The sequence below is a fragment of the Palaemon carinicauda genome, chromosome 1, assembly GCF_036898095.1.
Source record: "Palaemon carinicauda isolate YSFRI2023 chromosome 1, ASM3689809v2, whole genome shotgun sequence".
Taxonomy (NCBI): domain Eukaryota; kingdom Metazoa; phylum Arthropoda; class Malacostraca; order Decapoda; family Palaemonidae; genus Palaemon; species Palaemon carinicauda.
This window is the reverse complement of record NC_090725.1, coordinates 200667539-200694084: the sequence shown is the minus strand read 5'-3', so window position 1 is coordinate 200694084 and position 26546 is coordinate 200667539. Positions and strand designations below refer to the sequence as shown.

The window sequence follows — 26546 nt, the reverse complement described above, 5'->3', positions numbered from 1 at the left end:
TGTCATTCAATTAGTTCGTTATGCATGTCACATAAGATTTTTTATAATTCTGTCTATCCTTTGCATTTAGATCTTCCTGTATAGTACCATCCTGTTTGTAATATTAGGTATGCAATCAGTTCTAATAGTCTTATCTTTTCCATCATGAGGTTCAATACTACACAGTATTCTAGAAGTTTTATTCTAGCTGTAACCAAGTTGTGGAATGATCTTTCTAATCAGGTAGTTGAATCAGTAGAACTTCACAAGATCAAACTTGCAGGAAATGTTTTCATGTTGAAAAGACTGACATGAGTCTTTTTATGTAATTTATATATGAAAGATCAGTTTTAATATTGATCCTATGCCTAAAATATTTTATTTTGAATGTTTATTACTTCTCTTGTAGTTTATTTATTTCCTTTACTCACTTTGCTATTTTTCCTGTTGAAACCTCTGGGGTTATAGCATCATGCTTTTCCAACTATTGTTTTAGCTTAGCTAGTAATAATAATAATAATAATAATAATAATAATATTAATAATGATAATGATGAGGATGATGATGATGATGATTATGATGTTAATAATAATAATAATGCTCTATACCTACAGCTAGGAGAAACTTTATCATTATACTAATTCACAAAATGGAAAGACACAAAAGTACCGAAAAATTACCTGCTGATAAGTTAACTCTTGGTAATTTATGAAATATTCACAAAGATCACATTAGGTTGAAATAGAAAGGCAGCTAGACTTTACTCAACCAAGGCCTTGGAACATGTGATGCCCGTCTCACAATCTCCAATGCTGGATAGAAATCCCTTGATTGTGGGAAGGAAGTTTGTATGATTGTCTCTGATTTTAGTGCTGCCTTTGATTGTGTTAATCATGAGGCTCTTGTTTTCAAACTCAAACGGTTGGGAATGGGTGTTTCTTTTCTTAGCATCATTATTGATATTTTAAGCAATAGATCTCACGTGTTGTTGTTGATGGGCTCCAAAGTGATAATAGGGTTGTAATATCTAGTGTCCCTCAGGGTATTTTCTTGGCCCTTTACTTTTCATACTATATACACATGACATATACTTTTGCTTATGAAACAAGGTCGTTGCATATACTGATGATCCTATTCTCTTTGTATCAATTTCATCTCACTGTAGATCTGGGGTTGCCGAATCCCTTAATAGAGATCTAGCTAAAAATTTTTGCATGCTGTAAGTTATGGGCATGAACTTGAATCCTAACAAAACTCAAAGAATGAATGTAAGTAGGGTCAGGACAGTAACTCCTCAACATCCGTATGTCGGTATGGATAAGTTTCTTTAATTATGTATGACCTAAAGTTTTGGGTGTGACTCTCGACAGCAAATTTACATTGGAGAAGCTCATTACTCTTTCTCTTCTCTAATTGCACAAAAAATAGCATAATGAGAAAGTCTTTTAAGATTTAAGGTGATCAATCAATTATGAAGTGTTTTAATTCTTTCATTCTATCTTGTTTCGAGTATTGTTCTCCTATCTGGTCTTCAGCCGCTGATGCTCATATTAATTTGTTGGATAGGAGCTTACAGTCTATTAAATTTGTTATTCATGATCTAGATATTATTCTCTGGCACTGTCATTCAATTAGTTCGTTATGCATGTCACATAAGATTTTTTATAATTCTGTCTATCCTTTGCATTTAGATCTTCCTGTATAGTACCATCCTGTTTGTAATATTAGGTATGCAATCAGTTCTAATAGTCTTATCTTTTCCATCATGAGGTTCAATACTACACAGTATTCTAGAAGTTTTATTCTAGCTGTAACCAAGTTGTGAAATGATCTTTCTAATCAGGTAGTTGAATCAGTAGAACTTCACAAGATCAAACTTGTAGGAAATGTTTTCATGTTGAAAAGACTGACATGAGTCTCTTTATGTAATTTATATATGAAAGATCAGTTTTAATATTGATCCTATGCCTAAAATATTTTATTTTGAATGTTTATTACTTCTCTTGTAGTTTATTCATTTCCTTTACTCACTTTGCTATTTTTTCCTGTTGAAACCTCTGGGGTTATAGCATCATGCTTTTCCAACTATTGTTTCAGCTTAGCTAATAATAATAATAATAATAATAATAATAATAATAATAATAATAATAATAATAATAATGATAATGATGATGATGATGATGATGATGATGATGATGATGATTATGTTAATAATAATAATAATGCTCTATACCTACAGCTAGGAGAAACTTTATCATTATACTAATTCACAAAATGGAAAGACACAAAAGTCCCGAAAAATTACCTGCTGATAAGTTAACTCTTGGTAATTTATGAAATATTCTCAAAGATCACATTAGGTTGAAATAGAAAGGCAGCTAGACTTTACTCAACCAAGAGAGCAGGCAGGCTTTAGAAGCTTGTATTCAATAACTGACCATATCCATGTAATTAACCAGCTAATGGAAAATTAGTAGAGTATGACAAACCACTATGTATGGCATTTATAGACTATGAAAAAGCTTAATTCTGTCAAGACTTCAGCAGTATTGAAAGCCCTTCTGTCAGTTGTGTCTGCAGAGGGGCCGCTATCATTCACGAACCCAAAGCTTACAGTAATCCCTATCAAGAATTTTTTAAAAGTGAGAAATATGTTCTTCTCCCCAATACACCTATTGAGCTCCCTCAATGAGATGGTGATCACTTTGTTCAGGCACACTGCCTTGGGCATGAGGGAATATTGGATCAGAGCTCCTTGTATGAGATATTGAACATTGTATCAGATTGTCAAGTGCACCTGTTCTTGACAGCAGAAAGCGTAAAACCATAACTTTCGCTTTTTGTGGCTCTGAATATGAGCTTTCATGCATGAACAAGAAACATCTTGAATGTAGACTTTAATAGATTGTCTTAAGCCTATGTTTTTTTCCCAGATAGTTTAATTTCAAAAGTTTTTGAGATCCTATCCAGCTGAAAAGGTACTGTACAGTTATACTCGGAACTCCACAGAACAATCCATGATTTCCACTCTTTCACCGCCTGAGACCAAAGTCACCCTCGTCAGCTAGCACAGCAGTACCAGAAAATATGGAGTCAAATCACCTTTCTGACCTATAATCTTAACAACTTGGTTTTCTCTCCCTTATCTTGTTTAGAAATAAACATTACTTAATAAATTATAAGAGGTCCTGCTTGTCAGTGTGGAAGGTTTGGATTTTCTTCCTTGAGGATACGATTTCTTGCAGGATAATCTTGGAGTTCTTGGCTTCCACTCTTTTCCACCTCTTTGAGGATGAGAAGCTTAACTCCTCAACAATTCTCTCCTACAAATCTGCAGTTATAGAACTTCATGAGCAGTCTTTTAATAGGGATCTAGATTCTGACATGTTCCATAAGATTACTCAGGTTTTTGTTTTGCCAGGTTTTTTTTTTTTTTTTTTTTTTTTTTTTTTTTTTACCAACTCCTATATCCTTGTCCCTTAATTAAGTCCTAAATGTCTTGGCTATACTGGATACTTATACTTTCACTGAAAGAGGTCTCACAGAAGGCAGTAATTTTTATGATCTAAACCTTATGGTGCAAGAGTTGGCAAACTGGCTGTAATATGCAGGAAGTAGAAGTTTCTTGCTCTCAATCCCAGTTGTTTCCTGATACTTATTCCAGATCTTATATTTCTGAAAAAGACATAAAACATCTTTCATGAATGAGGCCCTCTTTGTATCTCGGATTTATAGCTTCTTATTGATAAATACTATACTACGTTCACATTGAAAACCTATTTACTGAAATCTTCATGATTATAGAATATTTTGTTACAGGAGTTATCTGTTGTCTTTTATCCTCCCGCATAAAGAGGGCTGATCTTCTCCTCATCCCCTATACATGATGTGAGAAAAATAACATCTCCCCTAGCTTTCTTAGGATATGTGTTGTTTAATGATATTCAGAGAGTCACAGATTGTTATGGTCATAGGATGTTTATAAGAAATTACTTCAATCAAATCCAAGTGGTTCAACATCCTTGCATTGGCCTCGGTTTTATTGTGGTCTTTATAGGGAAAAGATCAGCAAAGATGGTCGATTCTCAGCTTGGTCCAATAAAAATTTCCCAGTAGACTCCTAGCCTTCATGTCTTGATTCCACCTCCTGGGGTGAGTGTGCTCCCTTATCAGTTCTCTCCACTCATCTGATAGAAATATCTGTTCATTTGTATATTATAACATGCACTCAACTTTATCCTTGTGGTTCACCTATATGCTCTGGCACTAATATTTGGGGAACACACAGTTTAAAACCCAAAAAGTGGATTTTAACCAAAAGAAAAACATATTTCATGGAGGGTATTTTGTTGTCCCTAAGTTCTGTCTCTCTTGGCTTGTGAAAGGATGTAGGAATTTAAACTTGAGCCGACTCTTATCACAGAAAAAAATGGTTTGCAGTGGTAAAAAATGCCCAAGTGGGGATGTTTACCTAATTTCATTATGAGATGTATCTAGAAAATACCATCGGAGATTCATCGATTGGTTTCTGTAGAGTTTTGAATCTGTAGGTCTCCCTTATACACATTCAGTCTATGTTTCCTCATTGATGCATTGGCCCAAGGGCATGGAAGACAACTTTTCTTTGGTATATCCTATTACTGTGTATTGGATTCTCTGATCTAGTCTAACAAGAAGGTCCTTAAAGGCCACATTGTAGCTCTCCAAAATACATTTTGTTTTTGGTCAAAATTCCATCCCATTCACTTTTTATTCATGTGAATTCGTCATTTTGATGGCTAGAGTGAAATTTTATTCCTATTTTGTTTAAAAAAAAGTATTTTTTAGTTCATTAGTAAATATGTATTAGTAATATCTCCCCAAACTTGGAAATCACATAGTGTACGCTCATTGCACAGAAAAATCTTGACAAAATTTAAAGAAGGAATTTGAGGCATTTCAGACTATGTAACTCAAGTATAGTTGTCAACCAAACAATCTTACTTGGCTGTTTTTTAACCAAGAAAGAAAAGCTACCTCAGCATATATCAGGTACACGAGTGAGTTACTTTGCAATAACTGAAGTAATAATAACATAAACTTTTTATAAGAAAATTGGTTTTTACAGTAATTTTAGTTGTACCAAATTTTAACTGATCTGGAATTTCATTTGCTAATTTATAGATATCTATAATTGCCTTAATCTGTTATAAGGCCAAAATTGCTTGTTTTTTATCTCAAATCTGATAATGAAGCTAAACGTTTGTGAAAAATCAAAGTGAACAAGTGAAAAGCACAATTAGTTTAACCTCTTTTTTCAGGCTTGGTGAGTTTCGGATGCCATTTGGATGGTGTGCAAGACCTCTTTTCAAGAATTCAGGCAATCTCGACACAGAGTCTCACTTTTCTCCAATATATAAGTGTGAAGAAAAGAAATTGTGTGAATCTGAAATGATAAAGTTATTGGCAGATTTTCGTAAGCCTGAAAAGATGAACAAGTTAACAGTGATACCTGGAAATGTCATTGTGAAGATATTGCCAATGGAAATTACTTTACCGAGTAAGTATCTTTGTAAACAAATTATTGGATGCATATGAAATCAACCAGGCTTACTCATCAAAATTATGATTATTAATAAAAAGAAATTACAACCCTTGAAATGGCTATCAAGAAAGTTTTCCTTATGGAAACCTGATCTCCCATTACAGCTTGTTATTATGTCAAAGTATTGCTGAAGTTTCCCATTTTATTGTTGTGTAATGGAAGATTGTCTCATTTGGTTTTTAGTAACTAGGTAATAGACAGTTATTTCTACACAGTAGTTCCAACAATTTCGGAAATTTTTCCAAAATTATAATTATTGCCATAAATAGGTATGCTTATGCATGCATTATAATTATGAATGTAAGTATGTACAGTACATAAAAGGGTCTTAGTATAGGAGGAAAACATTGCTATTTTAAAAGTAAACTGTTTGCCTGAGAGTTTAAAGTTTCTCATTAAGATGTCACAAAAAAAGGTGGATAGATTCTGCTTTCTGAAAAATCTAATGGCATATTGGTAAAATAAAGTATCAGATGACAATAGCTTAGATTTGCAGTAAAATACCTAGTATTTTGAAACATGCAGTATATATTCTCCAATAATTTTTTGTCAGGTATCTAGTACTTATGAATCTTAACCCTGTATTACAAAAATGTTAGTTGTTGAATTTTTGGCCTCTGTTTATTCTAGGCTGCCTTCAAGTTCTAAATAGGAAACTTTGTTTTTTCCAGATTCAATAACACCAGCACTTGAACCTGTGAAACCATTTCCAAACCCCCCAACTCATGAACCAACTGTTGAAGTTCAAGATTTCTCTGCTTGCCATATAGATGATATTCAGCCATACATAAGTTATCGTAATCACCTCTATATTTATCCTCATTATCTCAACTATGATAATCAAAAAAGCTTTAGTCGTGCCCGAAATCTTGTTTGTACTATCGAGCTAAAGGATTCAGATGTAGATGGGGCTCCACCTCTTAAGGTTGTTTATGGCCGACCTTGTCAAGGAGCTCTGACAACACACATGAACACAGTTGTTTTGCATCACAATACATTTCCAGAATGGGGTGATGAAGTTAAGATTCTTCTACCCCACAATCTGACTAGCTCGCATCATCTCTTATTCACATTCTCTCACATTGCAATTGAAGCTGCTAAGGCAGGGAAGAAAGACGTACCTGTGGAAACTGTTGTTGGTTATTCGTGGGTTCCTCTGACATTGAAAGGCAGAATAGTGACTGAAGAAGTTATGTTACCTGTGGCTGCCAACCTGCCCTCCAGGTACCTCTCTATTGAACCTCTTGGGCTTGGTAAAGGAGTGAGTATTACTGATTTCTTTTTAATTATGACGTTCAATTTTATATAAGTTACCTGTACTATAGAGACTACATAAGGGTACAGTATATTGATATAGAAATCTACTTAATAGCTTATTTTATTAGATTCAGAGTTTGTATCTTTGTTGTGAGAATAATGTGCCATATAATATGTGATGGAATATATAATTGTGGTAAATTCTCACAAATCTTGAATGAAATGGTGTGAAACATTTCTTTGGAAAATCATTTTCAATTTTAGAATATAAATTATTGTTGAATAGAAAAAGTGAGATGATTATTAAAGTAGTTGGAAACTATGTAGCTTCTAGAAAATATCCATAGTATTATATGAAATAAAGAAAGATATCAGTCCTTACTTAAAAGAAGAAACGACTCAGTATAAAATGGGAACTTGTTCTGCCTCCTAAAAATAAATGAACTTGGGATAAATGAGGAGCTGATAAAATTTATTGATCTCAAAAGTAAAAAAGGTCATCAATTTATTTGTTCGCGAGCCTAAAAGGATAAGTATCTTGAGTATCTTTACAGAAAGTCATTTCTTGTGAATGGGATTACTGTAGTAGAGTCTATGTTTAACAGTGAGGATAATAATGTTCAGCATTTGGGTATCATCAAGTCAAAGGTGTAAGGAGGTGAATCATCCCCACTATATACGAATTATTAAACCAAAGTTTATGGAGGCAATTCATCTCCTGTACATACGAATCTTTAAGCCAATGTTTATGGCGAGATTTATTTCCAGTAAATAAGAATCATTATGTTGAAGTTTATGGAGGAGATTAAACTCCAGTAAATAAAATTCATTAAGTCAATGCTCAGTAAATCAAAGTTTATGGTGGAGATTCTTCTTCAGTAGAGTAAAATCATTATGGTCAAAATATATGCAAGTGATTAATCTCCTGTAGATGAGAATTATTAAGTCAAAGTTTGTGGGGGAAATTTATCCACAGTAAATCAAAATAATTCAATAGAAAATCTTAGGAATCATTGCAAGTAGATAAAGATTATCAAGCCAAAGTTTATGGAGGTGATTCATCTTCAGTAGGTAGGAAACATTACTTCAAAGTTTATAGAGAGATTTATCTCCAGTAAATTAGAATCATTAAGTCAAAGTTTATGAGGGAGACTAATCTCCATAAGATGAGCTTCATTAGGTCAAAGTTTATGGAGGAGATTAATATTCAATAGATGATAATCATGAAGTAAAAATTTATGGAGATTTATAAAGTTTTGGAAGATTCATTACCTTTAAATGAGAATATTAAGTCAAAGTTTATGAAGATACATCTTCAGTAAAGGAGAAGTCACTGCGAGTAGGGTGACGGATTGCGTTTAAGGCGATGGACAAACTGTCTCTTCAGCTTTTACTCCTGATGCCTGGCGGTTGATATTACTAGAATTAGTATGGACCGGTAGGGGTCACCTGCCTTAGTTAGATTGGCAGTGTGCATCACAAGAAACTGACCATCCTCTGGTGTATCTAGCCAATGAATCTATGGATTTAGTCAGTCATGGAAATGAAGATGACAGCATGGCACCCAGTCCCGGACGTACCGGGTTGCTAAGAATCTCCCCATTTATAAGTACTGAAGAAAAATTTAAAACTGTTACAGTAATTGGAATGTTAGAACCAGGATTCAGATTGGGAAGTTAGAGCAATTGGAGAGATATCTACTCAGGAAGATCACATGGAGTTGGAAGAGAAGGGGTAGGAGTGATGATGACACCAAGAGCATAAAAGGTATTAACCGTGTAGATAGCTGTAAATAGTAGGTTATTACCTGCAAAGTTCAAATCAGATCAGTGCAATGTGAATATTATAGTTTGTTATGCACCAACAAATGATTCCCCTGAAGAAAGGAAAGATGAATACTATGAAGAACTGCAGAGTGTAATAGATGAGATCCCAGAGAGAGTTATGAAAATTGTGATTGGCAACTTCAGTGCTAAAGTTGGAGTGAATAATCAGGGGATAGAGAATGGGAGGGGTGTCGAGGGTCTTGGCGAAGTTGCAAATGAAAATGGAGCACATTTCATAAGTTTCTGTTCAGTAAACAATCTCGTAATTGGAAGAACTTTTTCAACACAAGATTACCCACAAATATACGTGGACTTCACCATGTGGCAATTAAAAAAATCAAATTGATCACATTGCCATTAATAAAGAGAGGAGGAGGCCTCTGAAAAAATGTAAGAACTATAGAGGGGCAGATATTGGTAGTGATCATTGGCGCCTCATTGCCACACTGAAATTAAAACTGAAAGCACCCAATAGAAATGTAGGTAGAATACCTAGGTTTGATACAACTAAGCTTTTAGAAGAACACAGAGAAACATTTGCAATTGAATTTAGGAATCATTTTGCAGTCTTAGAGATTTTTAAGGGACGAAGAGCTGATAATTAATGAAGAATAGTGTGATATTAAGAACATATGTCAGTCAGTGGGTAGTGAAGTCGTGAGACACGCAGTTACAAGAAAAAAGCCATGGATGTGAAATTATACTTGGATTACTATAAAAAGGAGGCAAAGACAGAAATTGATTGTTAAAATTTTTCGAGGAAGTAATGAAAATTACCAAAGTAGAGTATGCTAAGTAATCCAGTATTGATAGTGAAGTCAAAAGAAAAGCCAAGAATGATTGGAGAAAATATTTAGACAGTAAAGCAGATGAGGCTGACAAAGCTATGAATTCAGGAAGTGGGAATGGTGTAAGAATTGCTAATAGAATTATTAATGAAATCTCAACTGGGGCGAAGAAGAAGCATACACCCATCAAAAAGAGATATGGCTCTGTTATAACAACAGAAGATGAAGAAAGACAGTGCTGGATGGAGCACTTTAGTGAGGTTATGAATAGGAGATATGTAGGGAATAATTTGATTTATATATATGAAGCTTATGAAGACCTTGATGTTTCCATGAATTAATTCAGTGTGCTTGAAGTCGAAGCTATCCTAAAAAAAGTAAAGAGAATGAAAGCTCCTGGATACAATGTAATAACTGCCGGGATGATACTGGCCGAAAATGAAGTGACTCCCAGACTAATTGCAAGACTATTTTATAGAATGTGGCATGAAGAGACAGAACCTGATGAATGAGAATTAGGAGTGTTGGTGAAAAAGCCAAAGAAAGACCTGACTAATTGCAATAATTATAGAGGCATGACACTTATATCAGTTGCTATGAAAATATATAGTTTGCTTATTCTAAATGGATTGGAGAGAAGGATTGATGAAGAGCTGAGAGATGAACAAGCAGTATTTAGAAAAGGTAGAAGTTGCACTGACCAAATTTTCATTTTGAGACAGGTTGTACAGCAATGCATAGAATATAGAAATCTACTTTTGATGGCATTTGCGAATAAAGAAAAGGCCTTTGATAGTGTGCACCAACCAATTTTGGGGAGAGTCCTGTATTACTATGGAATTCCTCTTAAATATGTAAATTTGATTAAGTCAATTCATGAGCATAAAAAGTGCAAAGTTAATGTTAGTGGACTCTTATTAAATGAATTTCCAGTGAACAGTGGAGTACTCCAAGGAAATGTGTTTTCACCTATGTTGTTCATCCTCTCATGGATTTTGTAATGTGTTGAACAGTCGCAGATGGTGGAGAAGGATTTGACTGATAGGAATTTAGCAGACCTAAAGTATGCTGATAATGCTGTCCATGTTAGCAGAACATCACAGGATTTACAATGTTTGCTTACCAGAATACATGAAATGTCACACGAGGGTGGGCTGAAGATAAATAGAAGAAAGACATAGATGAAGAGAATGGAGTATGCAATGAAAGATGAAATATCACTGGAAGGAGAAAGGATTAATAAGGTATAATCATTTACGTATTTAGGAACTATGATCTCAGATACAGGGTCTTTAGAATTAGAGTTTAGTGAAAAATTTAAAAAAGCAAATCAGACAATCGCTAGGTTAAGTAAAATTTGGAAATCAAATCGCCTGAAATTACATATAAAAATCAGACTAGCCTATATATCAGTTTAGTGAGATCCGTGTTACTGTATGGACATGAGTCATGGTATGACAATGAAACATTCTCCAATAGATTTATTAGATTTGAGAACAAAGCCCTCAGAAGGGTATTGGGAGTTGAATGGCAGGACAGGATTAGAAACGAAACTGTAAGTGAGATTACTCGAGTGCCATATGTGAATGACATCGTGATGATTGGTAGATGGAGATAGTTTGGGCTTGCTTTTCGCACTACCCAAGAAAGATTAGTTTACTAAATGTTCAGCTGGGCTCCACAAGGTACTAGAAGAGTTGGATGACCCAGGCCTACATGGCTGAGGACTATGAAGTGCGAAGTAGATGATGAATGTTAAAGTATTGATTTAAAAGCTCAAGAAAGAGAGGGCTGGCGAAATCTTACCGAGGCCTTTTGCATCAATAAGCATAGGAGATGATGAAATATGAATCATTAAATACAAAATAACGGAGGAGAGTCATTTCCCTTAGGTGCAAGTCATTTCGTAAATTTTAAGAATGCAAATTGTTCTCTCCAGATGTGAATCATTGAAGTCAATTTTTCTTTTTTTTTTGTAGTGGGTGGGAGTTTTTGCAGTTTCAAGGAAAAAGGCGGGAAGATAATTAGAAGATCTACGGAAATTCAGAGATTTATTGAAGGTATTTGTTAGATTACCAAGGGAGATACAGTATTTTTTCTGTTTAAGAAAGTGGAAAGGGGTAAGAAACTTGGTAATGTTGGTTGAAATGGTGTATTATATATCAAGGACTGTAATAGTTGTTTCTGTGGCAAGACAGGATTTTGTTAAGTTAGTGTAGGTTTGCAATCAGTATCTAAAGGAAAAGGATTATGAATGAACAGCTACTGGAATTTTTACAAGCAGATAATTTGCTGATGATGATACAGACTGGAGAAGAATTTCAGTGAAGGGTAAGAGCATAGCAGGACTCCATCAAATGAGGTAATGAAGCTATTGTAATTAAAGTTGAGATTATGGTTTGTGATATGCAGCGAGAGAATAGGTTATTTATACACGATAGAAGATACTTAGATTTGAAATAATTAGAGAATTTCAAATATTTGGGGTCTACTTTAAGCTAGGAGGCAGGGTGTAAAGCTGAGATTGAAAGTATGCTGGTAAATGGACGTAGGTAACAAGAGTAGTTTGTGAAAAAATAAACTGAAAATCAAAATCAATTGTACCATAATTAGGTCAGTCATTAGAAATGAAGAACAGAAACTGGATTAAACATGATTGAGGATCTTTAGGTGTATTTTGGAATTTCATTGTATAAGAGACTGAAAAATTACGAAATTAAGGGGAGCGTTTGGTGGTAAACACTACTGATATGAAAAGGAAATCAGATTTAAGAAATACTACTCACAATGGTATGGGGATCGTCAGTACTTTTCTAGATATATTACAAGTATTTAGTTACTGTTGTTGATAACCAATATACTGTCAAATGAAACGTAGTCAGTGACAAACACTATTTGTATGTGCATTTCATGATATTAGATGAGGTGCAACCTCACTTTTCTTACTTTCACATAAACTTCACTGTTTCAGTTCAGACTTGTTTTTGGTAAAGGATAAGAGTTTTCATTGCCCTTGACAATACATTTAGCACTAGCAGTGCCTCCACAACACCTTATATTTTGTTTGACATCCAAGCAATTTGGTAGATGCATTGGACTGGTGGAATCTGAGACTTCAGAACGTCACAATACCAATGAACTTAATGTGAGCCAAAGTGTTGTTAACAGGCGTGGAATCAGCATCAAACTTTTTATATGGTATCACATGACATCCCTCTCTTTGGACAGCTATCTTCTTGCGAAATGACATGAATGCTTGGGGGTGTGAATGTATCCATCCAGACGATACGGATTCGTCTCCATACTGCCGGCCTATTCTCCAGGAGAGCATGTGTTCAGATCCCACTGACCGTACGTCACAGGAAGGAGCATATGAATTGGGTACATGATCATCTCACATGAACTGATATTGTCTGAAGTTCACTAACAGAAGGCAATGGGTGTGACAGAGAGAACATGAACAGTTTAATGATGCCAACATCAGTGAACAAAACCATCATGTGGGAAGATCAATTATGATCTGGGGAGGGATCAGCAGAAAGGGAAGAACTGATCTGCATGTCATGGAGAGAGGCACCATGACAGGCATTTACTATAGGGATGACATCCTTGATGTGTACGTGAGACCATACTCTGGTCATGTTGGACCTGACTTCATTTTGACGGACATAACGCCTGTCCCCATTTTACGAGGGTGGCGAGTCACTTCCTGATCAGGAGGCAATTGTCCATATGGAATGGTCGGCGCGTTCACCAGACCTAAGCCCTATTGAGCATGTGGGGAAAATGCTGCAGGTTGCCATTGTTATGTAAGCACAGCCTAAGACCCTTGAAGAGCTTGGAAATACTTTTTTGAATAAATGGAACAACATCCTAATGCAAGCATCCAGGTTCTCATTGACATCATGACCCGACGTTGCCACACTGTCATTCAAGCAATGGGAGGACAGACCAGCTATTAGCATTAACTTTGGTACTGAAGAAACTGAAAGACAACTGCCTATTAACAGTTTATTTTTTTTATTCGCCTTTATAGTGAAATTAAATTTTCTCTTCTACTGTAATGAAATTATCAACAATCAGTATAAAAGACACTTCAACTTTCAATGAATTTCTGAATCATAGAATGAGTTATCTCTTAACCTAACTTATTTTATGTTTTTGAACATTTACTGTTGATTTACTGCTCTCAGAACATGTGATCCCTATCAAATTATGACTAGTATACCAGGAGGTTGCAGTGAGGGTAGAGAAAGGAGAGAAAATGAAGAGGGTTGGGTTGGCTCTGTTACGGGTTGAAGGTCACACGGGTTACGAATGATTAGGTGGTGTGATGAAGTGAGTAGAGATCTTTAGAGTAGTTGCGAGAAGATGAAATCATGCAAGTGACCCCTTTGTTTGAGGATGGTGGTGGGGATGAAGAAAAAGAAAGCCGTAGAGTAAAAGTTTATGGATGAGAGTCTTTTGTGCTAAACTGAGTTTCAGAATCAAAGTCTATGTAGCAAAAGGGATTTGTAATGTTGAAGTTAATATTTGCAGCAGCTATGATTCATAGAGTTGAATATTAAATGAGAGGAGAGTCATTTATAGCCAATTGGAGTACTCATCAAAGTTTGCATGGATAAGTAATGGTAGTTGTTGAGTTAAGGAAAAGGAGAGGGGTGTCATTTCTAGTGGATGGGAATTGATGCGTCACTGTATAAAAGATGTAGAGTTCTTTCTAGTAGATTGGAAACATTGAGTGAAAGCATTCATGGAGGACAGTCATTTTCAATATATAGGATTCCTTGAGTTAAAGCTTAAAGAGTGGATGGTTTCTTTGTAGATAGGAATTCTCAATACAAATCTTATGGAGAGGAGGGTCATTTCCAGAACTGTAGATGGTGTCTTTAAATCAAAGGATAGTTCTAGTACTATACTGTATATAGAAATTATCTAATCAGAGTTTTGTTTTATTCTGTTTGCAGTATGCAGGCCCAGAAGTTCGATGGATTGACAACCAAAAGAATATCTTTCATGTTTCAATGCGCTTGGTGTCCACAGTTTTGAACAGTGATCAGCATCTTCACAATTTTTTCCAGTCAAGCTCATCACTCTTTCCATTAATGAATTCAAGTGGGGCATCTGCAGCATCTTCTCCACGATCAGTGCAACCCTTGGATGTTGAAACCCAGAAAAATCTGAAGGTAGGCTTTTAGAATTTATATATGCTTAGAAAATATTATTGCATGGTAGTTGGATAACACATCGTTGACAAATATTCTTTGTTCCCACACAATAATACAATTAATTATTCTTTATCACAGATGATAGAAAACGTCAAAAGCTGGAAGATGGAAATTAAAAACTTTAACGAGGTGTAAAAAAACCAGCTGGTTGTTCACTGGGTAGCCACCTCACTTGTCAACACGCCAGTGATACTTTGACATCAGCCATCGGAGAGTGCGGTTATCCTCCTCTCCCCTCTGGAACTTTTGTGGCAGAATTACTAATTCCTTTGCTTTCTCTCGTTCCTGCATATTTGTATGTGCTTGGGATCATGCTGATTGTGTGGACTTGTCCGGGAGTGCCACCAAAATCCTGCAGCACTTTCATAAGTAACCTTGAGGTCAATCCGCATTTGTTATGCCGGGTTTGCAGAGGCCATGTCTGTTTTGAGGCCCTCTCCTTGTGATGAATGTCATGAGTGGTTACCTTGCCAGTGGGTGAAGTTTGGCAGGAGGAAGAACAAGAAGCCTAAAAGGGATATTTTGCCTTCATGGTCTTCTTTGAAGTCAAAGAAACTTAGGCCTACTTCTCCTGGGACTCTCCATTCTGACTTTTCTCTTGTGGCCTCTTCAGGAGGCCATTCGATAAAGATTGGCAGCACTTCAACTTTTGGACAAATCCAGGGAAAGGGGGCTGTTGTTGTTTCTCTTAGAGAGACGACAGCGCTTTCTCCTAAGGTGAGTCTCTCATACAGAAAGCGAACACTTTGCGCAGTCTGTGACCGTTGTTGAGCATCGAAAGCTCACCGTTGGAAGATAGCAGCAATTGCTTTCTTGTGTCGAAGCACCCAGTAGAAGAGCAGGTGTCGGGGGTTCCTGCAGACATTAGTAAGGAAAACTGGTTTCCTCCTCATCATCCAGCTTCCTCTGCACAGAGGCATCTCGTTCTTTTGTTCCTCGCAAGCATTCCAGCTCTTCAGGACACACTCCTCAGGTTGCAAGACAGCCACCATGTGTTTTTCCCTCTCTGAAGGATGAGCAAATAAACACAGTTTCTCATTCTCATTGTCATTCTTTTCCAGTTGGTCAACCTAGATCCTCCAGTCCTTCACAAAAGTTGTCATCGTAGGAAGATTTGCCCCCTCATCGCAGGCGTAAGAAACGCTCTCCTTCTCGTCATCGTTGCTCTTCGCAACCATCAGGTAAATGTTCCTATTTGTTCCCGTCATTGTCTCCAGACAGGTCTAAAAAGGCTTGTAGGTCATTGCATTCAAGCTCTTCATCTAGCTATCATAATTGCAAAGCTCACAAATCCTCATCATCGCGAGATGTTCATGCTTCGCCATTGCCTCGCGACATCGTTGATCCTTATCCTACTGACATCATTGCTCCTCGCCCTCGCGTTCTTGCCACTCCTCCCTCTCGCCCTTGCAGTCTTGCTGCTCCTCACTCTCACCTAGCCTCATCATTATGACCTTATTATGCCTCGCCCTAAAAAATACACTGCTTCTCCACGCTCGAATTGTCCATGTCCCTCTCGCTTTAGTCCCGCTTTGCCGTCGCATCCCTCTAGTGGTTCCCCCTCGCGTTCCAGGCACTCATCACTAACTCAATTGGATAAGAACAAGTGTTCACCTTTGCAATCCAAGAAGGTTTCTCCATCACTTTCTGCTAAACACTCAAGGCATGTTTCTCAACATCATTCTTCGTCAGTCGCGTTTTATTTTTGTGTCCCTCTAGGGGTTCTCCCTTGGTTGGATAAGCATGAGCATTCACTTTCATGATCTAAGAAGAATATCTATCGCTTTCTGCTAGTCACTCATTCTCATGCCCGAACTGATCATTCTCTGACAAAAGAGAAAAATAAGAAGCAACCCAGGAGATCAACTAGTTCCTCTCCGTCAAGTGTTGCTAAGCAGAAGGCTCTTTCCTTTTCTTTACCGGCTCATCAATGGGTTAATGTACTCTGTGGGCAGGAGAATAGGAGGGTTCATGTCACTTCCCTTAATGGAGACATAAGACATAGAACTCCCAGGGTATATCTTTCACGGAGGGAGATCTCCTTCACAGATTCCTACAAACGTATTCTGATCGACCTCGTCAAGTCGCAGTTCGCTATCTTCGTCAAACCATTGAATCTTAGAGATTCACTTGTAGACCAGTCTCCACTTTTTTCTGGCACATTGCAGAAAAATAAGAATGGTCCTACCTCCACAAAGAGACAAGTTCTTCCGATGAACCCTAATTCACAAATCCAAGTAGTACGAATTACTCTTGAGGCTGGGGACTACCTCGACAGGTACTAGACTTCCAGTCTGTAGCATATGACCCTATTTTCTGAAACCCGGAGTTGGTGGGTAGTAGTTTCTGGTTCCTTGTAGATGGAAGGCGATGCTCCACAGCCAACTGCACCTAGAATGCCAGCATGGGAGGAAGGAGAGGCTAAGTGCACCTTTTTTAAGGTGCTTTGTAATATCTGCACTGTCAACAACCTGGGTGACGAATTATCGTCTCCTCCCAAGGGAAGGACTGCCTGGAGATAGAAGGGAGAGAAGGATTCCTTGAATTCTAATAAATCTTCTTGTTTGATCCGTATTCCTCTGCCCAAGCAGAAGAAAATGGAAAATATTACAGGACTGTAGGGGCCCTTCCGTGACTAGACCCAAAAGTTGTGAGCATTACCCTGGGCTGTTCATCGGAGAGATTTTCTTTAGCTTAAGTCTCCTTTTCAGAACCAGAAGCATCAGCTATGGAAGTCATGGCCATGAAGACCCTCCAGGTTGCACGCTGGATTGACCATTGGTCTGGCACTGTCGGTTACCTCACTGACACTTCGAATTTGACTGACCTAGAGTAGAAACAGACACTGAAGGACATCATGCAGACAGGTGCCAGGACTGTTGAGTACGTGCACCAGGGCGGCTGAGTACGTACATCAGGATGGCTGAGTATGTGCACCAAAGAGGTAGAGTATATGGTGCACCAGGTAGCCAACCAATGAGCTAACTGAGTGCTGAAGTGCCAGAAGGCCTTGACCTCCAGGATGCATAAGCACATTGGTAGGAGAGAAAAGCTAGACCTGAGGAATGCCTCTCTTATAACACCTTCATTGTTACCACCCAGAAACAATTGCATCCACCACGTAGGAATGAGGGAAAGATTCCCAAGACTCCTTGCCGCAGAGAGTGGTGTCGTTTCGTGCCCCACAACCATCAAAATCAGTAAAATCATGGCCAGAAAATCAGTCTGTATCACCTAAGAAGAGAGGAGGCACTCGGCCCCAACCAATCCTCAGGAAACCACCTTGTCCATCAACCCTCACCAGTCCCAAAGATGCAACTGAGGGAAAGACAAAGGAAGGGGTAGACGCATGCTCTATGATGGGCAGTCCCCCCCCCCCTTAACTCCAGTGAGGTGATCCCTACAAAGGAATGGAAAGAGGTGGGGGTTTCATGGGACGAAGGACTGGAAGGTTAGGGTCCTGCACTTAGAATACCTCCTGCTCATCAACTCTTCCCCCCCCCCCCTCCCTCTGATTACTCCTCTGGAGTCCAATTTTCTTATCCCCTGGGAATGGCAGAATGTCTTGCCCTACAGAAAGAAGTCAAGGATATACTATGGAAGGACAGCCTTAAGGAAGTCATAGACAGGTCTCGCAGTTTCTTCAGTCAACTTTTTCTTGTGAAAAAGGCATCTGGAGGCTGGAGCCAGTCATCGATCTCTGCTTTGAACGCATATGTTCAACAGACACCGTGCAAAAGGGAGTCTATCCACAGTTGATCAGGCGAAAAGACCAGTGGACTTCCTGGTGACGTTGGACCTTAAGAACGCATACTTTCAGATTCCAGGGCATCCAGCAACTTGGAAGTACCCAAGGGTAGTAGGTGACAAGAAGGTTTACCAGTTCAAGGTCCTTTGCTTCTTTCTGTTGACAGCTCCACAGGTATTCACAAGTTTTTTTGGCCATGTGTCATCCTGGCCTCACGCCAATGGAATCAGATTGCTTTGCAACCTGAACGACTGGCTGATAGTTGCAGATTCCAGAGAGAACCTTCACGCCCTTCAGTATAGGTGCCTTGACTTTTTTCAGGACCTGGGTGTCCTGCAAAATCGAGTGAAGTCAGTCATCATCCCCTTCCAGAGATTCGTCTACCTAGGGATGAAGGTCAACACCATTTGGGGATGAGTATTCCTATTGTAAGAGAGGATCTCATGACCTTGTCAAACGGTTTGCCCCTCGCTTCAGCATCCAAGTCTGCCAGTCCAGTTTTAGCAGAAGCTCCTAGATCATCTCTCTTCTCTAGAACAGTTAGTTCCAGGAGGAAGAATATTGTTACGATACCTTCAATTGCAATTGAAGTTGTCCTGGTCGCAACACCTTGGCAACCCCCAGTTGTTGGTGACCCCTGGAGGAGAAGCCAAAGAAGATCTGGAGTGGTGGGTGGAGAAAGGAGTCCATCTAGAGTCTAGACCATCAGATGGTATCAGGAGTGTGGTGAGACCAAGAACGTCAAAACCACATCAATGTTTTAGAGTTAAGGGCAGTGTGGTTAGCCCTACAGTACTTTTTTCCCCTTCATAAAGGCCAATCAAAGATGTTGATGAACGACAACACCGCCATGGTGGGGTACCATCGCAAACAGGGAGGACCAGTGTCCCATCAATTGTGTCACCTAACAGTAAGGACTCTCAAGTGGGGAGAAAAATACACTTCATAGCTCTTAACAGCCCAGTTCATTCCAGGGAAGAAAAACGTGGTGCAGACAAGCTGAGCCGGAAAACATTAGTTGGCTCAGGATAGTCTTTATGTCCTCAGACAGTGATCCTGACTAGTGGGGTTCCCCAGCAATAGAACCCTTTGCCACCTCCATCAACAAAAAGCTCCTGGTTTGCTCCTCCCCAGTTCTTGATCCAGCAGCAGCGTTTGAGGATGTGTTTCAGCATCCATGGGACAGTCTCGATGCCTACAGTTTTCCTCCATTTTGCCTTCTTTGAAGGGTATTAAATAAGGGCCTTGTGTTTCAGACAAAGTCATGACTCTAGTAGCTCCATTATGGCCTCACATGGAGCGGTACACAGATCCTTTTCATCTCTTTGTAGTGTACCGAGGTAATTTCCTTCGTCCCAACCCATTATGCCAACTGCACATCAAAATTCACCATGAGGCAATGAAGTCTCTACGTCTTCATGCGTGGAGGTTATCCAGCATATCCTCTCATAGGAAGGCTTTTCTTCGTCTGCAGTCTATCAGCCCAAGTGGGCCATCTGTGGTTGTTTGTGTCGTGGATGTGGTATCCATCCTCTATGGAGCCTCTGTATCGATACCTGTAGTTTCCGATTTCTTGCTTTACCTCTGTAATGTAAAAAGATATTACTCAGCCTTGAGCCAAGTCTTTAGACTTAACATAAAAGACATTACTTCAGAGGAGGATACCTCTATGCTCATACGGAGCTTGGAGCAGCCTTGCCCTCCAGATGCGGTGAACCCATCGACTTGGAATGTAGTCAGGGTCTTATTTTCCTTGAAGATGGCACCTTACAAGCTTTTGAAATGACAAATTCGTAGATAATTTGTATTTTTCCTAACTATGCAAACCTTAGCTATTTATTAGGGGTTATACTTTCGGCGTAGCTGAAATGACGAGCCATTAAAATTTAGCGAGGGTTAACTACCCACACCACTAGTTAGCGGGGGTTAGGGGGGGTAGCTTGCTACCACTCCCGTTCACACTCCTGTGATTTAGCTCACTTTGCTTGGTGGTAGGACTTCAAGGGGGATAGGGCTGGCGGGCAAGTTTGTATAAATAGCTAAGGTTTGTATAGTTAGGAAAAATACAAATTATCTACGAATTGGTCAATTGTTCCGTAACTGCAATACAAACCACGCTATTAATTAGGGGTGACCCACCCATTAGGAAGGGTAGATGTCCCTGCCACTGCCAATCTGGCTTTTGGCTTTAACTAGGGGCTACTTATCTGAGTATGTTAGCACACAAAAATAAAGTCCCTGCTCTCACTAAAACCTTGCTACGCAAGGTCCACGGCCTACTCAACCTGTGTGTTGAGACATGTAGAAGTGTGACTGTCTAGGTAAAGTTATTTCGAGTCAATTATAGAAAAAAACTGATGTAATCAAGACTTTCCCAATACCACCTCGCCAGGGTATGGGGACGCAATAGCATTAGCTTAATACTAGGTACACAAGGGAGCATGGTTTACCTGCAGTGGTTTGAGGTCAGCTTATGCAAAGAACCCAGGATGCTGCTTTCCCCACGAGAGGGTAGGATGAAGAAAAGAATAAGAGCCAGTCAAATCTATTCATTCACGCAGACTAAAACCGGGTAACAGTGCCCTCAACCTTCTGCTACTTGTCCAATAAGGAGCTTGACGTATACAACCAGGTGTTGTGCAGCCACCACCGGACCAATAGAGATTGTATCGAATTCCTGTGGGTCACGTCTTGCAGGAGAAAAGTTGTGAAAGTCACCTGGAGCATTCACATCCTTTCTTGTAAAACCTGCATCACAGAGTAATCTACTAAGAAGGACCAGGGGCATAGCTATGCTCCTGACGTCATGAGTCGTCATGTTGAGATGATGTTTTGGTGATCCTCCTTTAGTCTCTCCCAATGCTGATGACAAGAGAAGGGATCCCGGTGGATTGTTGCCGTTCTCTTTAGGTAGAGTCTCATACCTTACCCTGGGTACAGTAACGGATGATCTGGATCGTCCGTTACCGAGTGGAGACTTGTGTAGGATCCGTCACCTCTGGAGACTGTGTCTGGTGACGTACTCGGGGACGAAACTGAACATTGCCTTTCGCCCTTCCCATCAATGGGCGATGTCGAAAGAGAGACCATGAAGTTCCTTGACTCGTATGGCTACTGTCAGAGTGTGTAGGAACGTTGTCTTCTTAAACCAGGTGAAAATTTGTTGACTGGTGAAGTGGAACATAAGGAGGTCTCTTTAGAGATCGGAGAATTTGAACCATGTTCCGAGAGGAAAGTCTCAATTCCGACTGGAGAAAGTCAAGTTGTAAGTCCGTATGAGTTAGGAAAGGTCTAGCGATGAGAGGACGTCCCTTCCTTTCAGTTTGAAGGTGATGGATCAATGTTGAGTGATCATCTATACCTGTTGAAACTGAATAGGGGGTCTTTTCCTCTTGTATATACTCGATGATTCCGCTATTGCTGGAATAGAGGTATCGAGTGGAGAGAGACACTTTAACATAACACTAATCACACAAGATGTTATACTGCCTGATAGACTGATGCTGAGGAATTCCTCAGATATCTAGACAACCTTTTCGCAACTTATTGCGAAAAGCCTCTGTGGGAGAGGAGGTACTGGGTAGTCTCCAGGCGTTCAATCATAGCAAAGCTATAGCTTGGGGTAGGTGTCGAAGTGGGTTGTCTGTGATGTGGAGAGGGTTCTCTTGGAGACTCTATCAGGAGTTGCAAAATGTTTGGAAACCGTTCTGCGTAATGCCATAGCGGAGCTAGGAGAGTCCTTGAGAGGCTGACCGAAGTTCTAGCCTTCTTGAGTGCCCTTCTCCAGACAAAATAGGGATGAGACGTAAACGACATTGTTGTACCCACTGTTGTTGGCCTGTTTTTTGCCAGAGAGCCTTGAGGTCTAGGGCTGGGGAGCAACGGCAGCTTGAGGTTCAGGAGCGTTGCGAACAGATCCCTAGTTGGAGGACCCAGTAAAGTCGAGACTTTGTCGGCCACAAGGTGATCCAAAGACTCTTCAGTATACCTTATCTGAGATGCTGTGCACAGATTGTCGGTGAGCACATTCCTCTAGTCTGGAATGAAGCGGGCTGATAGTGGCACCGAACAGACTTTGGCCCATCTTAGTGTTTATACTGTTAGATGGGAAGAGGCTACGAGCAAGTTCCTTCTTGCTTGCCGATGTGAGCCTCTATGTGGTGTGGGGTATTGTTGCCCATCTCATCACTGAGTGGTCTGTTAGGAACCGATGAGGCTGTTGAAGGACCGTAAAGTTGGCCTTCATATATCTTAAGAGATTTAAGTGAAGGTACTTTCGGACTCTGTCCAGAGGGCTGAGGTTGTGTGGTGCAGTACTATGGTCCCCCCTCTCTTCTTTTGATGTGTTCTAAGCACAGCATCAAGTCCGAGGGGTGGGGAAGGATGAGAAGGTTATACCGCTCTGTAGATTCTTGACTGACACCCATCTCTTGAGGTTCGTCCAAACTTCTGGTCCCATGGGGGTCAGAATGTCTGGGGGATCAAGGGCCTGATTCCAATCAGACTCAAGTCACTCTGGGATGGGAGTTCTTCTCGTTTTTGAGAAAGTTTTGTGGAGATTGGTGTCTAGAATCATTCCCTGATACACCAGTATTCTGGGAGGGAAGTAGGGAAGACTTCCGCAGGTTTACCTTGATCACTGGATCTTGGTAAAAAGACTTCAGAAGTTCAGGTGCTAATGGTAGATTGCCACTGAGTCTGCTAAGGTCAGTCAGTCGTCCCAAAACGGGGAGACAGAAGCCGATCCTGTGAGACCAGGATGGGTGTAGTGGAAAGACTGGAGCACAGTGCCTTGAACTGGTGTTTCTTGTTTGTCTAGACTGAATCTTCCAACCTTCCTAGAGGGCTGGTTTGGGCCTGGAAGTATGTGTCCTTTAGGTCCAGTGTGGAAATGAAGACCTGAGGTTTTAGCCATTGTTCAAACTTCAACATTGTGTGGACATCGACCCAAAGGGACAGCTCCATGCGGATTCTTCTGCATGGGAGATTGTTGATGCTGGGGTCTTGACTCGTGGCGTAAAGGATCAGACGCGATACCCTGCATAAGAATTCTTCCCTGAGAGAGAATTCCTTTAACTAGCAGAAAGAAGGCAACACTTAACCCTACCATGCACCCTCATGGGATTGATGCTATTCCTTATAATAGAATCAATCTGGCAAATGTTAATCAATGGTTAACGGTTGGGTATCATGGTTACTGTGCAGTTAGAGAGTGCTCGCAAGTAGTCCCCTGTCGACAAGCAGTTGATGAGGGTTGTCGATCGTTTGCTGATCACTTTAGTGTGATGGCGAACGGCCAGTAGCGAGAAGTATGTTGTATACCTTCTGATCTAGGGAACTACGGGCAGAGGTTCAGAAGTATGTCCAAGTCACGAACTGCTGGGGAATTGCCGATGATCGGTGAATCAGCGGTCTGTGAGCCGAGGAGGGTAACTGACAGGCAGATGAAGGCTGTCTGGTCAGTCAGCCAAGGTGGGTAGGCGATAAATGAGTTGGTAATCTGCTTTGAGAGCCCTGAGAGACAGCAAAATGGTTTAATGATAGTCAGTTGGTGATGGTAAGCCATTGATGATCAGCGATCGATCGCGGACCGGTGATCGGTGAGCTAGAGATCAGCAAGCTGAGTATGGTCCCTCCTGGTTGGTCAGAGATCAGCAAGCTGACTATGGTACCTCCTGGTTGGTCAGAGATCAGCAAGCTGACTATGGTCCCTCCTGGTTGGTCAGAGATCAGCAAGTTGACGATGAGCTGGTCAGAGATCAGTGAGCTGAGTTCAATGATCGAAGAAAGATGAGCTGCCCATCGGTGATCATGTGATCAGCAAGCTGATGACTGGTTATTGACTAGCAATAGGTGATTGGAACGCTAGCAGTGGGAGATCGTTAGTCATTGTAGGGACTAGAGTTCAATGATCAGAGCTGAGCTAGCAATTGGCGATCTGGTGATCGGCGAGCTAGCGATCAGCAAACCGTGAACTAGCCATCACCAAACAGTGATCTAGAGATCAGTCTGTTGATGCTTTCTTGTTTGCTGACGGTGGTCTGTCAAGGAAAAAGAAACTTCAGAAGAGACAGGGACCAAGGATTCCCCATTTTGATTCCCCTTGGAAGATGGAATCTTTGGGATCTTAAATCCTTCTGTGAAGCCTCTTTCCTCTTTTCCCGGCGGCCATGTTATGCTTTTGCGGGGAGAGGAATGGGGCAATGGTAACCTGTCCAAAAAGTTTTATTCCTTTTTTCTGCTTATTGCGTGAGTCTGCAGGAGAGTCCTGGAGCGATGGCACACAGGATGATGCTGATGCTCAGTTTCTGCTGGAGCGCAGTTTCCGGTGAATGTGCAGAAGAGCGCTGGAGAGCAGGCAAGCGCTGTTGCACAGGTGAGCGCTGGCTCTTTGGCAAGAGTTGGCGCATTGGATCTGCGAGCACTGGCTCTTTGGCAAGAGCTGGCGCATTGGACCTGGGACCGCAGCTGCGCAGGAGGGCGCAGGAAAGCGCGGAAGAGCGCTGGTGAACAGGCAAGCGCTGGCTTTTTCTGAATAGTTGGCGCATTGGCAAGCGCAAGTGAGCAGGAGAGTGCTGGATATGAGAGCGTAGGTGAGCACTGGCGTGCAGTAAGGCACTGTGTAGTTTTGTGCAGTCTCCCTAGCATGGGCCGAAGCGTGTGACTGGTTGCGCAAGGGCGGATGCATTGGCGGGCAAGTGAGAGTACTATTGGCGCGCGCATGGAAGACTGCTGGCGCGCACGCGGAAGACTGCTGGCACGCACGCGGAAGACTACTAGCGTATGCGGAAGACCATTTGCGCGCGCATGGAAGACCATTTGCGCGCGCATGGAAGACCATTGGCGCGCGCGCGCGGAAGACCATTGCCTCGCGCGCGGGGAAGCCAATTGGCGCGTGCGCGTGCGGAAGACTGCTGGTGCGCCCGCGGAAAATTGTTGATGCGCCAGCACGTGATAGCAATGGTGCGCATGATAATGCTTGCAGGAGAGAGCTGGTGTGCAGATGCAGGAACGATCCACAGAAGAGTCCAGGACCGAAGTCCAAGGACTAACTGTAGCGTAAGGTAGTGCTGGTAGGTCAGTAGGTCAGCTGGCAGGACGACCAAAAACTGGGATGAGCCCTTTGGAAGGGCAAACATCCATTGATGGCGACTGTGAAAGGTCCACGGAAGAGTCCAGGACCGAAGTCCAAGGACTAACTGCAGCATAAGGTTGCGTCGGTAGGTCGTCAGGTCAGCTGGCAGGACGATCAGGAACTGGGATGTGCCCTTTGGAAGGGCGAACATCCACCGATGGCAACTGTGAAAGGTCCATAGAAGAGTCCAGGACTGAAGTCCACGGAATAAGCTGCAGCGCAAGGTTGCGCTGGTAGGATGATCAGGAACTGATGACACCCATGAGGGCCGGTGGACCAGCAAACTGACCTTAGCAGAGTGATCCTCTGAAGAGGTGTCTCTATGAATGGCCTTTCCCGCGAACGAGAGGGGTGAACACTTCGTAGGAGAGACTTGCCTAAGACTGTGCTCCACCCCTGAAGGAAGAGAGACTCAGCAAAGGGGGAAAGTAGTTTAGGCGAAGACAGCAACAGCAGTCGGAGTCTGTGAAGTGATTAAGATGCAGGCAGTTCTCCCTCGGAAGGGGGAAACAACCTTCCTCGAAGATGAAGTGCTGATCCGGTGTTGCCACGGGTGTACTTCTGAGCGAAGGGATAATGCCCAAGAGGGCCGGTGGATCAGCAAGCTGACCTTCAACAGTAGCGATCCTCCGAAGAGGAGTCTCTATGAGTGGCCTCTCTCGCGAACGAGAGAGGTGAACACTTCATAGAAGAGACTTGCCTAAGACTGTGCTCTGCCCCTGAAGAATGAGAGACTCAGCAAGGGGAGAGAATAGTCCCTTGGAAGGGAAAGTTGTCCAACCCCTGGAGGGAAGGGATGATGCCCATGACGACGTCCTCTGAGGGATGGCAGTGACAGCAGATTCCCCAGGCATGAACAGAACAGCTCTGCATCGTCGGCACTCTTAATTGCATAGTTAACTTGGGGGAAAAAATTAAATTAATTGTTTTAACAGAAAATTTCCTTGGGATAGGAACTCCGAGGGAACAACATAAAAATAAGTATTGCGCCCTCCCTTCCC

The 26546-nt window shown here is 40.9% G+C and overlaps 1 protein-coding gene across 1 annotated transcript in view; it reads left to right on the top strand.

Moving 5' to 3' along the window:
* Positions 1-26546, top strand: part of Ziz (dedicator of cytokinesis protein Ziz) — a 573699-nt gene that overhangs the window by 252084 nt on the left and 295069 nt on the right. The window contains exons 13-15 of the mRNA XM_068386849.1: positions 5280-5518; positions 6235-6824; positions 14402-14620. Coding sequence (XP_068242950.1) covers positions 5280-5518; positions 6235-6824; positions 14402-14620 — 1048 coding nt within the window. The remainder of the gene's footprint in view (positions 1-5279; positions 5519-6234; positions 6825-14401; positions 14621-26546) is intronic.